At 42.6% G+C, this 16,487-nt stretch overlaps 1 protein-coding gene across 4 annotated transcripts in view; it reads left to right on the forward strand.

Annotated features, from left to right (window-relative positions):
• Positions 1 to 15,484, forward strand: part of PRDM2 (PR/SET domain 2) — a 72,011-nt gene extending 56,527 nt beyond the window's left edge. For 3 of the 4 annotated variants that reach the window (XM_030508233.1, XM_030508230.1, XM_030508232.1), the window contains 2 exons: positions 11,109 to 11,244; positions 12,451 to 15,484. In XM_030508233.1, the coding sequence (XP_030364093.1) occupies positions 11,109 to 11,217 (109 nt within the window). In that variant the 3' untranslated portion in view covers positions 11,218 to 11,244; positions 12,451 to 15,484. Of the gene's footprint in view, positions 1 to 54; positions 1,644 to 11,108; positions 11,245 to 12,450 lie in introns of those variants that run through there. The other variant, XM_030508231.1, reaches the window with a different exon arrangement.
• Positions 15,485 to 16,487: the final 1,003 nt, after the last annotated feature.

The raw sequence follows: 16,487 nt of genomic DNA on the forward strand, positions 1-16,487 counted from the left end.
CACAAAGAGTTTGTTTTGTCATTTATCTTCAGTTTCTTGTCTTTTATTTTCTAGGAATCTCCTGTAAAAACAAAACAAAACAAAATCCCTTAATGACATGATAGAGCTGTTGCATGCTCAACTTAGGATAAGCACTACGCCAATGGATGTGAAATCCACCAAGCTTGCGAAACCAGCTGAAGCTGACTCACAATCATAAAATTGCCTGCAGGCTTCTTGCTAATAGTCAGGGTCAGGCTTAGATTGTCTTATTCCATGCCTGACACACATGCTGGGCTCCAGGATGATTCAGTTAGAAGAGTACTATTTGAAACAAAACGCATGTGAAACCACCAAAAAACCAGTGGATTAACTAAACCCAGTCTACCCTTGTGTTTGCTTAGATCCTGGAGTTGCCCATACCTTCATGAGTGGCATGCAGGCAGGTCAGTGGTGTATTTGGCAAAGCAGGATCCTTGATTTTGTCAATAATTCAGCGTAGATTCAGGGACAACAAATGTTGCTGCACTCAAAGTATTTTTGTCATGTATTTAGTCTCTTTTGTCTAACTGAATCAGTAGAGGCCAACCTAGCACCACAGAATCTCCTTTTCTTCCCACCTCCTCCTCCTCGCTTTCTGAGTCTTTTAGATATCCGGTATACAATGCGGGAAAAGCCCGATTTGGATGTTTTATGGATTTTTTTCCAAATTCCTATTTATACATGCAAATGAAACTTTATATAACAATGAAATACTGATATCAATTTCTAAATACCATATATATAATGAATGCAGTGTATCTTTTTATCGATAAGAAGGCTATAGACCAGGACTACATACCTGTATATTTTGAAAGTTAAATATATAATTACTCAGAAAGGTTGTACACCTCTATCTAATAACTTAAGACAACAAATTAGTCTGTTGTTGATAACAGCTTTTTATGGAAATGCCATTTCTCATGTGTTCATACAGCTTTCAAGATTAATGACAGAATGGATGGAAAAGTGACTTGTTTCTTTACACAGCCACCCCTTTTATTTTTTGTTCTTGACTTAAAAAAGTAATCTACCTCTTAAAATTTGTAGTTTAATACTTTGTTTGGTGAATTTGTGCCACTTTAACTTTCACTTTCACTATCATTCCCATTTTGTTACATTTCTGTTATGGGGACTTTATGTTGAAATATTGTATAAAAGCATTTGTAGCAAGTTTAAAAAAAAATAAAATATTTAAAATTATTTAAATTGTTTTGGACACTTCAATTGTACTATATGTGATTTACATTTTACATCAATTTCAGTTTGTTTTCCTTTTGGGTTGTTAATCTTGGAGCATGTTCCTGTATTAAAGTTTGCTGTTAGTTATATTGTTTCTTCTATTGGAGAGTGATATAAAGACTATTCTAATGAAAACATTAAAAATTACAACTTGATGTAAAAGTGGGGTTGTCATTGCTTTTGAACATTGTGGCCTTACTGAAGGTACTGTAAATGCAGGTAAGCAACTGAAGGGGGACTTTCTCCTCCAGCACAATGCATCAAGTAAGTTGCAGATGTATTTAAGAGTCTCGGTGGTCTTGCAAGCACTTAATGACCAACTAGATGGAACTATCCTGACACATTTTATATAACTGTAACCAATAAAGTCAACTTTTTACAAACTTGTGGGAAACTTGCCTTTTGTATGGAAACCAGATGGACCAGGAGCAAAGCAACAGTGTACATCTAGAAGGAATTAAGTGTGCTTGCATCCCTTACTGGTCTACACCCACTTCACTGGAGCAACTTCATACCAGTTTGACGCTTAAGAGTTAGGCTTGGGTTTTCATTTTTTAATTAAGGACACAATAAATTTATATTAATTAAAAGGACACACTTTAGCTTTTTTTGGTACTGTACTCTTCTATTTGATATGCTTTAAACTTGTGAATTAGTTTAATTTATGAAGTACATGTGAAGAGTTTTGGTTCTGAGAGTTCCGGGTTGTTGTATTCCATCACCAAGATGTACATTCTGCCTCCTGCAGTGGAGCTGGAAGCATCTGTGTCCATATTAGTGTGGCGGTTGGATGGAATAACGTAATATCATTAAGACAATCAATGTTACAGTAGCCAATTCCTTAACATATTCATTACTAATCCAGTAGTAAATTAATATTTGATGTGTTTGTCTATTCAAATTAATACTTCTGTTTGAGTAAGATTCTTTGGCAAGAACTCCCATGTTATTTTCTGATGTGACATATTCCTTGAACATGTTATCCTCTCCAGAGCCAAGTTTTCCCTGAATTTTAGCCAAGAGGAAAATTCTGGTACAATGAGGCGGGAGTTCTAACTTTGTTCCCTGGGTGTTTTTGCAGGCACATCTCTCTTGGGATACTGTACACTGCAGTTTGATAGCTGCACCGTGATGGAAGAGGTGAATTCTAGCCTAGCTCACAGCAGTGCTTACATGGTAGGACAGCCACAGCGAAAGGTTTTTATATTGATTAGGTTTTGATATATTTACCTAGGTGAAAACATTTTGGTTTGCATACCCAGAATTGTATTTGGATAGACAGAATTAGGAAACATGGAAAAAGAAGGAAAAACCTCTTCCACAGTTTTGGAGTTGCTGCGGGTGGGACATAAGTTTCCCCTTACCTACGTGTTACTGCATCTTTCATCTCTTGCTGACAAGTGAAATACCAGATGCTCTTTGATCTTGCTGCGGTGTCGCTGTTTTGATCACCTTGTAAGGGTTTATTAGAGATGTCTAGCAGTGAACTGATCCAAAATAAACCAGTTTCCATCCCTCATTCCTTAATATGATGGCAGAGATCTTGTTGCCGTTGTCTGTACTCTTTCTCTGCTGTGATATTGAATCCTGTGGTAGCCCCAAGGATGCTACCACACCGAGACAGATGTTCACATGTACTTGTACGTGCCAGTTCTCAAGTGAAGGGCTGTATGATGGAGATCTCTATTCCAAAGTCAGAGCTGACCATCGGGGAACAAGTTTCATTCCTAAACAGGCACCTCATCATAGGTGGGAAATTTAGAACTTTATAGTTACTGTTGCATCTCATCTGCGTAGCTGAATTTTTGTGGCTTTTATAGCTGCCTCTTTATGATCTGAATGCAACAATAAAGCTGTAATGATGCCCACAAAGTGCTGACGTTGCTTGAAGTGCATCCAAACATGCACTGAAAGCAATTAAACCTGTCCTGTTTACAGGACTGACACGCTGCTGGCGATCAAATGTCAGTTTAATAAAAGCAGTAATGCTGCAGTGTGTGTGGGGATGGAAGATGTAACACATTGTGATTACCCTCTTTTTTTCCATTATCCAGTTTACTAGAAGGAGTTAAAACCAGCTCGTATCAGAGAATGTCTTGAATGTGGGATTTGACACCCTGCATACAGTGTTTCCTGCCTTGATCTGCAAGCTCCTCACCCTTCCTTTGTGTAAGATTCCTTTGTGTAGCCGATTTAAGCTAGTGTATTTCTCATACTATGTTTTGTCAACATTTGGTGTTGTAAGCCTCTTACTTGAAGTTTATTTGTAGTTTAGTTCCTGATGGTTTTCTTTAGGGAAATGTCGTAGAAAACTAGATCCTGGCAATTTGATGTGTGCATTTTTCATTTCAAATGCAGAAATGAATAGCACTCCTCTTACTGAGGTTTGGGACTTCATCTCCAAAATTATGGGGCCAGTTCCAGCTTTTACTGGAGTCAAGTTCAGCTGAGAAGCTGAGTTGCAAGTGATAACCTGTGACAGACAAATAGCTTGTGAATGACCTTAAAAAGAGAACTTGGAAGACCTCACATACTAATTCTACCTTTTATTTACTACATGTGTGATCTGAATGAGTCTCATGACGTTCTACTTCTATTCCTGATGAAAATGAGCTAAAGGATAGATTCTGAGCAACAAGTGCATGCTGTTCTGGATCTGAGCTTTGTGGTAAGTGAGTTATGAAAAAGGGGTAAACTTCTACATCAGCTATTTAGTTAAACTGGTAAAGAACTAGAAAGAAACTCTTGGGACTAGCTTGAAATTTCATAGTAGTAACTGAAGATACTTTTGATACCAATATAGAGCAAAGCTGGTTTGGGGTCACCCCTATGCAATATTTAGAATAACGATACTTGTTGTAGAGTTAATGCTACATTGTGTTTGGTGGTTTTAGGGTGTAGCTGGAGTTTTGAAGAGTACTTAACAGCTAGAAGCTGTTAAGCTTAAATCTTACAGATGTTTAATGGGAACCCTGTAAAGCTTCACCTACACAATAATCTGAGTTCCTTTCTGAAGCAGATTGCTTCATGTAAGCTTTGTGGATGGACAATTACCCAGTATCAGTGAACTGAGAGTTCACAGCTACTCAAGAGATGTCTTAGAAAACACTTGGGAATAAAGTACAAATTAAAATGCTTAAGAGAGTTCAAAAAAGCTGATATTCTGATGGCAGTGAACCCCCCATAGTGTCCTATTGATGTATGGGCTGGATTTTAATTACAGACTTGTACACTGTATTTTGGGTAGAAACCATGTCACATAACTCAGGGTGGAGCTGCTCTCTAGTAAATAGCAGCTCTCTAGTGGAAGAGGGTATGTGTAGGACCTCCCAGTGGTGGAACAGTGGGAAGCTGAGGGAAGTAATTCTGTTTCAGAGCAAGATGCAAATAAAACACTCTTAAGAGAGGCATGATACATTAAGTGTATGGTTAATGGTCCATTTCACACACCACATAAGACAATTAGAAATGTTAAAGTCACTAAAAATGGATCTTTATGCCATACATGTGAGTGTCTCAATGTCATTTCCTAAGCTTGCTTTGGGACATTGGCTTTGCAATTTAAAGAAGGTATTTTTTGAGTGAAATTAATACCAAGTTAGCATTTCAGTGCAGCTGAAGTCGGTGCTGCTGTGTGCTCATCACTTGCAGACAGGCACAGGTGCCCCCAGTGATTAAAATGTGACTAGATACTGGACCCAAGAGTGGGAAAGGAAACTGTTGGTGTAAGCAGGATCACTGGTGGAACTCAGAAAGGAGGTACCAGAGTCCTGTTGCTCTGCACCAGTCTCTTCAGCCACTTGCAAACTTTTCCTTAGTCCAGAGGAAGCCGCCTTCCTACCGAGGCACCTCTCACTACTCCCCCTGTGTACTTCATCGCTTTGCATTCTCATTTTGCAGCTCCTGCACGTTTACTTCTCTTAGTAAGTCTTTAAAAATGCTTTTGGTAGAGTGTGCTTTTGAAAGCATGTGTTTGAAAAAGAGCATTGAGATACTGCTGGATTTTTTTTCCACAAATACAAGGCAGTAAAACACTGGAAAAGGGAAGCTGGAGCAGGCATCAAGTTGGAGGGAGGCTTTTTTGTTAAGAGATACATAGCTGCTTCATCTTCCTAATTTATTCATAGCTGGAATGATTCTTGGACATAGTATAGTAAGCAGCAACATGCACTTTGTGTGTATGTATCTCTACTTACTTTTTGTAAGGCTCGTATGTTTCACAAGCCAGCCAGGGTCTCTGAGTCATGGTTTGGATGAAACTGCCAAAGGGTTGTGAGAAACAGCTTTGGTTATTCAGTGGGTGATGTTCCGTTTGTCAGAAATGCGGGCTCAGCGTTCGGGCTGTGTGGTGCAAGGTAGGATCACACGCTGGAGATGTGCTGCCCTTCAGGCGAACAGCAGAATTGAGACTTACACTGCTCATAATGCCCTGTGTCAGTCAAGAGAAGGAGACTAACCTCATTTGTGGGTCTGTCTCAGCAGAGCCTGTCTCAGTGCCTTCTGCAGTTTAGGGCCTGCTGATGCCTAAATGCCAATGGTAAAGTGAACACGAGGACTTTGTTTCAGGGAGGTGATTCTGTTGAGAGAGCAGCAGATGTGCTGCCTGCTGAGGGCATTTGAAGGCCTGGCAACAAGTGGGAACAGAAGAGCTCAGTCTGTTCTCGCTGCAGGTTGAACCATGGAGCACGGGCACTGCTCCAGCACGGGTCCTGGGGGCAGTTTGTGTCGGGAAGTGCAAAAACCCTCACTTGAGCAGATCTTGTAAGTAGCAGTTGGTCATGATCCAGCTGTGACCTGCTGGTAGAACTCACTTAGTGTTCATTTAGGTGCTGTGATTTCTGCTAAACATTGTAGTGTGGAAGGAGGCAGGAAGAGGAGAGATACTGAATTCTTCCATCATTGAGCTGCTGTGAGTGACACACTGAAACTCCGCTGTCACTGGAGTTTGACTGAAGGTGTTTTCCCCATTCACTACAGCAAATGCTTTCACTCCTCTTTCTTTTTAAATCAAAAGCACATTTTGTTCTGTGGTTTCTTTATGTAATAAGATGTGCAGGACTGAAGGGTCACAGTAGTTCTGATAGTGCATAGTTCTGATGCGCTTCAGTGATCATTTTGAGCTCATTCAGAGTAACTATTTCTGTGTAAAGCTAAATAAAATTGACTACAGTCTTCCCTACATATGGTAAAAGTTTTCTCATTCTTTTCCTGTCAGGAATGTGATTCAGTAGATAGAAACTTTTAAAAAAATTATCAGATTAGTTTGTTTGACGGTGTAGAACATGTATTTGAGTACTGCTATTTTTAATGCAACATTCTTCACCACCTGCCTCGCACAATGCTCTGTGCTGCTTTAAAAGGGCGGGAAGATAAATTGAGGATGTGATACTGTTCATCTAAATTTACAGACCTAGACCAAGATCTCTTAAAGAAACTAATAATGTCTGAGCTCGATTTGAGGTACTGTCAAGGAGACTGATTTCCTGAAAGCTCCGTAGCTGAATCTCTGTAAAGTGGCTACTGTAGATCAATAGTTGCTTTTGAAAATCTAGGGATGTTTAAGTAAAATGGCACCAATTTGGGGTATTCCCCCAGGTGAGTTCAGGCTTGGTGTGACATTTATTCATTTCAACAGTTTCAATGTTGGTTTGGTGTTTGTCATTGCAGTTAGTAGTGGTCTGAAGCAGGATTTCACTTGGGAGTGGAAGTAAGTCAACAAAGAAGAAACTTGAACTCTAGAGCACATGCATGAGACAAAGCAATTCTGGAGTTACAGTGGGGGAGCAGTGCTGCTTTAAAGGTCTGAAGTTCTCTGAAGCGCTGTGGTTAGTGTGCTGCTAGGAATCTTCTTGAAAGGTGAGAATGCAAAGGATCTCAGTAACACGTTTTTCCAGTTTAGATTCATGAAAGGCCTGACCATAAAATCATAATATTCATGTTCTGTCCTTCAGCGTCACCTGACTGCAAGATAAAGTCTGACGTGTTCCAGCTTTTTCACCCGTTTCATAAACACACGTCTCAAAATAGCTGCAGTACAGCACGTTAAGGTCCTTTGAGCTTGATGCTACTCCCCCAGTTTTGGTGCACAGAGGCAGGACTCTGCGTAGAGGAGAGGCACATCCTCCTCCTCCAGGAATTCTATGGGCAAACCTTTTGTTCTGCTAAACAGTTTGTTTCACTTAAAAAAAAAAAAAAAAAAAAAGAACAAAAATAATAATTGTTTATGTAATTTGTGGTTGAAGGTTTTCCAACTCCTTGTTTCGTGTATTTACTTTCCCATTAAGCAATATGCTAGTGCAAGAGTACATGCCAGTTGGGTTAGCAGCACCATGCTTTAGTTCTCACTCAGAGCAGAAAGGCCAGAACTCTCAGTTATCCACACCCTGAACCCCCTTCCTTGCCTTTGGCCTGTAAAATTGCCTGGCCCAATTCTGCAAAGCCAAGAATTCAGGCTCAAACATCCAAATCTCTGTCTGTTTTCTCCCAGGTTGTCTATTTTAGTCTGTGTCAGCTTAGACATAGTTTTATTTAAGAGTAGGAAAGACTTTTGATAGACCATGTCCCTGTCTATTTTTGGGAGATAAATTGGAGTGTGTAGGTCTGAAATCTTGGACCATATGCCTGGGATTTTAGAGTGTAGAAGCCCGGCAAGAAAAACACACTTTAATTGAGGTAAAATACGAACCTGAGTTGCCTGAGTGTTTTGTGCGTTGACTTTGCTCTGTTCACTGAATGTCGCTGATGTGACCAGCATCACCGGATCACTCCAGCCTTCGTTCCCACTAGTAGCATGGTTTATTTTTCTGCAGCATTTCCAGGGAACTAAAGTAAGAACTGGGAAGAACATTCATGCACGAGTGTGGTAGGAGAGAAGGTGATCTGCATGAAAAATACCAAATGTATTTTGAGAATGTCTGAGGGAAGGGGGTGTGCGGGGAGCTGGCGCTTTCACTGCAGCGCACTGTGTGTGTGCCGCTTGCTTCAGTGGCCTGGGAAGGTGCATGGAAGTAGGAATTTGGTTTAGACAAATAAGGTGAAACTTCTTAAGTGTTCAGGAGACAGTTTAACATGGCGAATAGTAACGCAGGGTGGTGGCAGAACTTTCACCTTTGTTCCCACCTCTGCTTTAAGACTGCAGATTTTCTGGACAACCTTGGCAAATCCCTGTCCTTCTGACTCAGTTCTGCAGCTTAAAAATGGAGATTACGGGACTGACTCACACAGCAAAACACTTTCAGGTCCAAGGATGGGAGACTAAACCATGGGATTTAGTGTATTTTTATTGTAGCAAGTCTCACCACACTGAGTGATTTGTCTTTAGTTGGGGTGTGCTTTCAGTTGAGAGAGAAGTTTGGGCCTTACGTGTTTAAATAATAGCATCATTTAACTTTGGTTTAGGTTTAATTTACGGCATAGCTACTGGATTTACCAAAACTGTTTATCCTGATTTAAAAGCCCTATTGACAGAGAAAACGTGGTGTAGATGAGTCCTTCCTGCTGCCTAGCATTGTGTTTCTGTGCCCTTGTTAGCATAGTGTGTTTTCTGATGCTATTCCTTTGTTTTCCCACCCTTTCCCCCCGCCTTATTCTGGCTAAGGCTGTTCCTGAACGATGGCCTTGGCAAAGCTGGTGTAGCATGGGGTGTGCTGTAACGGTGCGCAGCGTGGCTAGGGTACCACCCCTCACCCCTTCCTGATAAATCCTTGTTGCTCGGCTGCATCGGCACAGGGTGCCCAGGAATTCCTTTTCCTTTGCCTGTCTCCAGTTACCATGCACGGGTGATGGTGGAAGCAGGTGCAAAGTGACACTGCTAAAATTAGTAACCTCAAGAGCTGTCCCTACATGCGATGCGGGCATTTCAGCTCCCACCCTGCTCTGGGATCTGCTTCCCTGGCAAAACCAGGGAGTTCCTTCTAAACCAGCAGAAATCCGGCATTTCTTTAAGGAGAGTCTTTAAACATGGACTTCTCAGTCCAGTTTAACGCCGGGACAGAGCAGGGCACCCTTTTCCTTGCTGTTCTGGCATAGCAAACATCACGGCTGTGCCAGTGCTTTGCCATGAAGAACTCCAGTCTCTATTTAGAAAAACAGCCCCTCTTTGTCTTCTTCCTCTAATCTTTGACTTCCAAACAATAAGCCAATTATCTATTTGCTCTAAAGCAAGATGGAATTAGGGGATGAAGGATCCCTCAGTTTTGGGGGAGGATGAGGGATGTGCATCTGAAAATGCAGGTCAGGTTTTCTCAGCTCTTTTGTCTCTTTGGATTTGAGGCTTTCGTTTTGTTTTGGTTGAGGTTTGCCACAGAATCTCGTTGCATGCAGTAACACACATATGTTATTGGTTATAGGACTTCTACAAGTCACAATGAATTTTGTGACATGAAGCATTACTTAAATGGAAACCAAATAAAAAGAAACCAGAATTTCTCTCTTGTAGTTGAAGAACTGAAGCCAAAAAAACTAAACTCATTTGGGATATTCTGCTGTTTCCCTTTGTAACTGCCCTTATACAGGACAACAAAATCCAGCCTTTGGTGGTCTCCTTGTTACCACTTTGTGATTCTTGCATACTAGATGGATGCTTCAGTGTTCCATTCACAATGGCTGCGGAGTATGATTTACATATAACAATAACAAAACGTTGGCAGAGGATTTTAACCACAGACTCTGATTTGGGAAGAATGGAAGTGCTTAATCTTCAAAACGTCTGGTTTTGCTTCTCTGTCGTAATGGAAAACTTGGCACTTCTGTAACACTGTGCTCCAGAACCCGGGTGTAAGGACAAACAACTGAAATCTCCTTGAAAGGGTGTATGTTGAAGTCTACAAATAACCTGGAGAAAACTCCTGACTTTTACCTTTGCTTAGAGATGTTTTGTAATGAAATGATGTTTCAAAGCTGTTCCTTTGAAAGAACGTGAGCAATGGGGTTTGGTGGGACTTCTGAAGGATTTGCGTATGGAAGGTTGGGATGGAACTACAGCAGGTTTGGGAGGTGATGGGGGGAGCTGATGTGCATCTGCACACACCAGGGAGGCACAAGCATGTGCAAGATGGCAAAAGATGCTGAATGTGTAAACAAATAGGGGGTGATTTTTATATCTTGTAGTGTAAGGAAGTTGACCTCGGGTATATGTTGGAGCTGAGGTTGTATGTTTAGAACAGCGCCATAAACCTTTCTGCTTCCCTTGCTTTGACTCATGTTTTCAGGCTTGCTTATTGACATCACAGTCAATGGAGATGTAAGAAGCTCAGGTAAAACCTCTGGTTTTCCCTTTGGGATTCTTGCAGTTAGTTTAAAATTTGAGGTGAAATAACGAATCATCTGCACTAAAGGCGCTGGGGCAGCGCTCGCTGCAACAGCCTCCGTGTGTCACCGTCAGTTCTGTCAGCGCTGCAGTGGCAGAAACGTGGTGCACCTTGCGAAAAATGACCAGCTCTGGTATCCTGCTTATGGAAAGTGAAGTTTCTTTTGTGTAAATCTGTATCTTAAGACGTGCTGTGGACTGTCCTGAGCAAACAGACTGTGACTCTTCTAGTTGCTCTTTACATCACTGTGGATTTGTCAGTCCCAGTTGGAGGGTCTGGGACATGGGGTGGGAGCCTGGACGCTGCTTCCTGTTGATACTATGTGTTTTGTACGTAAAAAACCTTATCAGGGTAAGTTCAGAACAAGGCAAAACCCCTCCTTGCCTTCAGAAGCAGCTCTCAGTACTTGCAATGTGAGTGGAGTGTATGGTTTTTTCCTCATACCTTAGTAAAGCCCTATAGGGCCCTAAAGCAAGTCTCTGCTTTATTCCCCCAGTACCCTAATGCATGTGTATGAGTTTCTTCTGCCTCTCTGTACAGTTACAGGCTCCGCATGGCCTCTAGATGTCCTTCCTCCTCTTCGCATAACACCAGCACCAGGCAATGCAAGAAATCCAACTGCACCGCACCCCACTTCCTCAAGGAATAGGCTCTTCTGCATGTCCAACCACACCAGGTAGGGTGGTGCAGCCGGGTGCAGCCGCGGGAGGATACACAGGGCTGCCCGTCCTGTGCCTCTGTGGGCAAGGAGATGCTATACAGGAGATAGCAGATGCAGATATTACCTGAGCCTCAGAAAACTCACAGTGTTATTGCCCTTGTTGTGAGTGGTCGCTGATAGGAAAGGAGGTGTAAAGCAGGAGAGCTTTGTCAGAAGTGGGGCCTCTCGGTTAAATCCAGCACAAGGCACATGGTCTTTGCTAGTGATGTGTACTTATATAGTCCGGATCAAAAGGATCTGTTGGGGCAGAGTCAGCTCTTTAGCCCCATGGAAGATGCGAGGAGATTTTTCATTCATTTATGAGCTTTTAAGACATGAGGTGTTTTGTTGCTCCTCTGGATGCTGTGGGGGGGCTTGAAGATGGTGGTAATTTTGGTAAGGATGAGGTTTGTCCCCATCTTAGAAGAAGTGCTGTTTGTATGTGATTGTAGTAGAGGATAAAGTGCTCTGAGATCTTTTATGCTGAATGTGTAAACGCTGAACAAATATTAACTCTGACCAAAAAACATATGCCTGGGAATGTGTGTTGTGGCTGGCTGCTTTGGTTGGATGCCAGAAGCTCCAGGACCACTATTACAATGCAAATTGCACTGCTATAATAACATACAAAGACATTAGCTGGGGTTGTGGTGAGATAAACTGGTGTAATGAAGCTTATAGAGGCTGGGACAAATTAATGACCTGGCCCAGTGGTATTGGTGAAGCTGAATGGATTTCCTGTTGGTTGACTACACACAACACTGTCTTCTGCTCCTTCATTTCCCTATCTGTAACGCATAGATACCTCCTTTATACTGCTGTAACAGCTAAGGAACATGATACATGTGTAAAGCTAAAGCTGTACCAGCAAAATCAAGATGCTGCAGCCTGAAATTTATTCTTTAAGTATGTTCAGAAAAATAACTTTTGGGGGACAAGTTAGTGAGATTGTGAAGTTTATTATCTCCTGAATAATGGGAGTGTCTGCTAATGAAATATTAACGTCCCTCCCTGAGGCATAGACCGTTCAGTTGTGGGAAGCCTTAACACAAAACTAACTTAACACAAAAGTTAAATCATGGACATCTCCTGCCTGCTCCCAGCTCAGTGTAACGGGGCAGGTGCTCTGACTGCTGATTCTTAAAACTGACACTGATTAAATGCAGCTTTCTGTGTTTTCAGGTACTAAGAACTTGGAAAAGGTGAGGTGAAGTGATCCTCAAGCATTATCCTCTCCTGCTTTTTCTCAGACGAGGTGAGACGGGTTCCTCAGCAGGTAACAGGGACAACGGTTTCTTCTGCTGGAAGCACTGGCTCGCTCGCTGTCACATCGTCCTTCCTTCCAGAGGGAGAGAGCACAGAGCAGGGCTCCTGCCTTCTCCAGAGAGTGATGAGCTGTGGCTGCTGGTGAGGGGTGATCTCGGGGTCCCCTGTGCATGGAGTCCACACGTGCACATCCAGTGTGGAGAAGTGTTCAGACATTTGCAGGCAGATGAAGAGTGTTCAGAGGGGTTGATGGGTCTGGATGAGTCTCTTCTTCCTGGTGGAACACAGAGGGATTTAACATACTATGCAATTCAATTCTGAAAAGACTGTTACATCCTTTCAGTTCCTACTTTACATCCTAACGGGTAAAGAACTGGGCATCCCATGGAAATCCACTGAGGCGAGTGGTAGGTTTTGCTGAGGTTTCCACATCTGAAGTCTGGGGGTACCCCAGTCTCTTGACTTTGTACCATTAGCTTTAATGGGCGTGATGCCATTGCTTTCCAAGTGGGTCAGGACCCACTGGTTTTGGGGAAGTCCAGCTGTGAAGTGCACTGGTCACCCAGTTTCATAAAGGGATAAGCATCCATTTCTCAAAAGCTGCCATTACCTTTTTTGCCAGCCTGGTGCTCTTGTCATAGTTGGGATTGGTTTACTTAGTGAGAGTATCAAACATGCATGTTGCTGTGCAGTACAAGCGACACTTCTCCTTAAATACAGAGCCTGTGTTTGCAACCCTCAATACAAGCATGTTGTGTTACAGTGGTCCGGCAGAGAGGGCATCCATGGAAGTAGCTGGCAGCCAGGATAGACAAGTTGCAGAAACACACAGGCCACTTGGTAGAACACAGTGCAAAAGGGTCTCTTACCTCTTGCTCCAAAGTGGTGACAATCACATGTTGGTGCATCATCTGCCAGGGGTGCTTCTCCAGGCCCCTTCATCTCAACATGAGATGAAGGGTTCCTCCTGTCAAGATAAGTTATTGTAGGATCCCTGCTAAGGTAGCATCCGGGTTTGGGGGTTTTCAAGGAGGCTGGGGGGGGGTGATTGCCCTATTTCCCCCTATTTCAGCCAGTTTATTCCTCTCCTTGCCTTTGCAATCCACACAGATAAGCACACATCTGTGTATGCACAAGTTAGGTAAGAAAAGATAAGTGCCCGGTTGATACTCCTTCCCTGGAAAAGTGAAAAAAGGATCAATTTTAGATATATCTTCATATATATATGACATATATATTAATATATATGTATGAAATTACTGAAAACAGTTAATTTTGTATAGTTTTGATGAAAATCAAATTGTTCAACATGAATCCAAAAGCTTTAAACAAGAAACATTGGGTTTGTGCATTGTGAAATTGTTTTAGCTGCATGTTGTTTGAGTTGGAAAGAAAAGGTTTTCAGGATCTTCTATTACCCAGCTACAGATTTTTTGGGAAAAACCCTTGTTGGAGGCTTTCTAAGTGCAATTGTGGTTTGGGGGAAGACTGAGCTGCTGAGAACTACATGAGCCATAAAAAGCTACATCCCCTTCCATGTTGGAAGTTCAAGACTGAGACCATTGAGTGCAGGCCTTGTGGGGAGAGCTCGTGCCACTGCTGGCTGCTCTGGCTCTTTCCTAGAGTGGGAAGGCTTTAGGATTTGTCCCCTCTTGAGCTTTTTTTGCTAGCAATAATTTCCTCTTTCCCTATGTGATGTACCAATCCCACATGAAGGCTGAAGCTGTTCACAGCAGCCTGGGAAGACTGAGATTCTCATCATCCATCCAAACTAGTTGGAAGCGAGTATCCAGATCTGCTTGGCAGCTTGGTAAACTGCGGTCAAATAGCACAGAAATTAAGTTCCTGGCCTTATGTGTATCTCAAAGAAGCTGGCGTGTACATAGAGCTCTCTGATCACTTCAGCTCGCTTCAGTTTTGCACATTATGTCTTAAGTTTTAATGTATTTTCTCTCCATGTTTTCTCCTTCCTCTCATCATCTAGTACTAGTATGGTAAACCCTGTTCTTTCAAACAGGAATTCTCTTCCTGTGTGTCTGGACAGCATCTAGATCATCTGAAAACTGAACATACAGAGCTAATAAAACTCAGCTCTGATCTCCTCTGTCTTAAAGCACCAATATGATGTTCCCTTGCTTTTCTGAGTGCAGAGATCACCCTGGCTCTATAAACGTTCACTGGTCACATGAGGATTGTTGCCAGGGAAGAGCTTTCTTGCCATGCAGCCCAAATCCTGCTTTAAACACTCCGTTCTGCTGAGACCCCCTCAACTTCCAGCAACAGTAAGTTAAATTCAGTACAGAGTTTCTGGCACGGATGCTGCTCAGTTTAGTGTCTTTAAGGCATACCAATGAGGTTAGAAGAGGTCACTTTTGTGCAATTTTTTTTTTGCTGCTTTTTTTAGCGTGGTATTAACGATAATAACTGACAAACTCAAGGAGAGAAGTGTGTAAATTGCTGTGATATAGGAACATTTTTTTCCCCAGAAGAATTCTGATTTCTCACACGAGCCTGTAAATATGTATTTACACTTTTCGAAGCACGTCTTTATGTCCTCCCTGGTTTTAAATGCTCTGTTTTTAAAGTTTTATAATGTGTGTTACTCAACCAAGAGACCACAGCACACAGCTTTATATGGTACTGCTCTGTTTGAGGGATTGAAGCTGTGGCAGAAGAATATCCATGCCACTGACAAGAAACACCCCACGGTTTCACCAGACTTTTCCTTGTTTTCCCTCAGATAACAAATGCAGGAGGTTGGGGAGGGGGGGAATTGCTTTTTCTTGCAGAAAAAGGATCAGTTCAAATGGTGTCATTTCTCTGCTATTTATTCACAGTAAATTCAGGAAAATTTGCCATTTTTTGTTGCCCAAGGCAGAATTTCACAGTTTTGCAGCAAATTTTTAAGCTCCCCCCGTGCCTGCTGCTGAAACGTGGAATTTTGCTCTTGGCCAATATCCCAAGTTCTCATGAAAATCCAAGGAGAGGGTGGGGAACAAGCTCAGGTTTTGCATGTAGGAATTAGTGACACCGGTAGCTCCGCAGTGCTCTCGGGACAAGGCTGATACTGAGACGTTTCTTCAGAATCAACTGTGTGGAGATGTGGTGTAACCTGGTTGGTCTGTGGGTTCTGACCATTGCTCTGGAAGGCTGAAAGCTCTGTTGTCTGTCTGCCGTGTAAAGAAAAAGAACAATAAATTCATGTGACAAACAGCATTATGGAAATACTGATGATTATTCCGGCAAAGGAAGTGTTCAAAATGGAGATTCCATGTATTCCAGCTCTGGAACAGTGGGATGGGTGGGGTTTTCTGACGGGTGGCAGGAGGGAGGAAGGAGATAGAAATGTCACTTTGATCTGTCGAGCTCCAGGCATGTGAACAGTGATTACTGCAGACTGAATTCTCCCAAGAGCTTCAGACTCTGGGTCTGCATGCTTGGATGAGCAGCATGGAAGCTCTTTGTAGTTTGGACTCTCCATTCAAAGCCCAACCTCTTGTTGGAGCGTTGCGGGAGCAGCACAACACGATGAACTTCAAGGGTTGCTGTAGCTATGGGAAGGTGAAGATTTGAGCGGGGTGTGAAGTGGGAGGTGTTTTGTTTCCCAGAAATGATCCCTTTTTCATTCATCTTGGTTCAAGGATTTGCTCCATCACACCTCGAGAGGAATTTTATACCTTTCCAGGGCTGTGGAACTTAGCGCTTATGTGAGGGACTTGGTGTGCAGCCATTCATCACTGCTGCATTAATTCAGCTATTAAAAACAATAGCACATACACCAAACAGGTTTGGGAACAGGTGACGTATAGTGTCGTGGTTTGAGCCCAGCCGGTAACTCGGAACCACGCAGCCGCTCGCTCACTCCCCCCCCTTCTTCCTCCCCCCGCTCCCGGAGGGATGGGGAGGAGAATGGGAAGAATGTAACTCCCACAGGTTGAGATAAGAGCAGTCCC

The sequence above is a fragment of the Strigops habroptila genome, chromosome 16 (assembly GCF_004027225.2).
Source record: "Strigops habroptila isolate Jane chromosome 16, bStrHab1.2.pri, whole genome shotgun sequence".
NCBI classification, from domain to species: Eukaryota; Metazoa; Chordata; class Aves; order Psittaciformes; family Psittacidae; genus Strigops; species Strigops habroptila.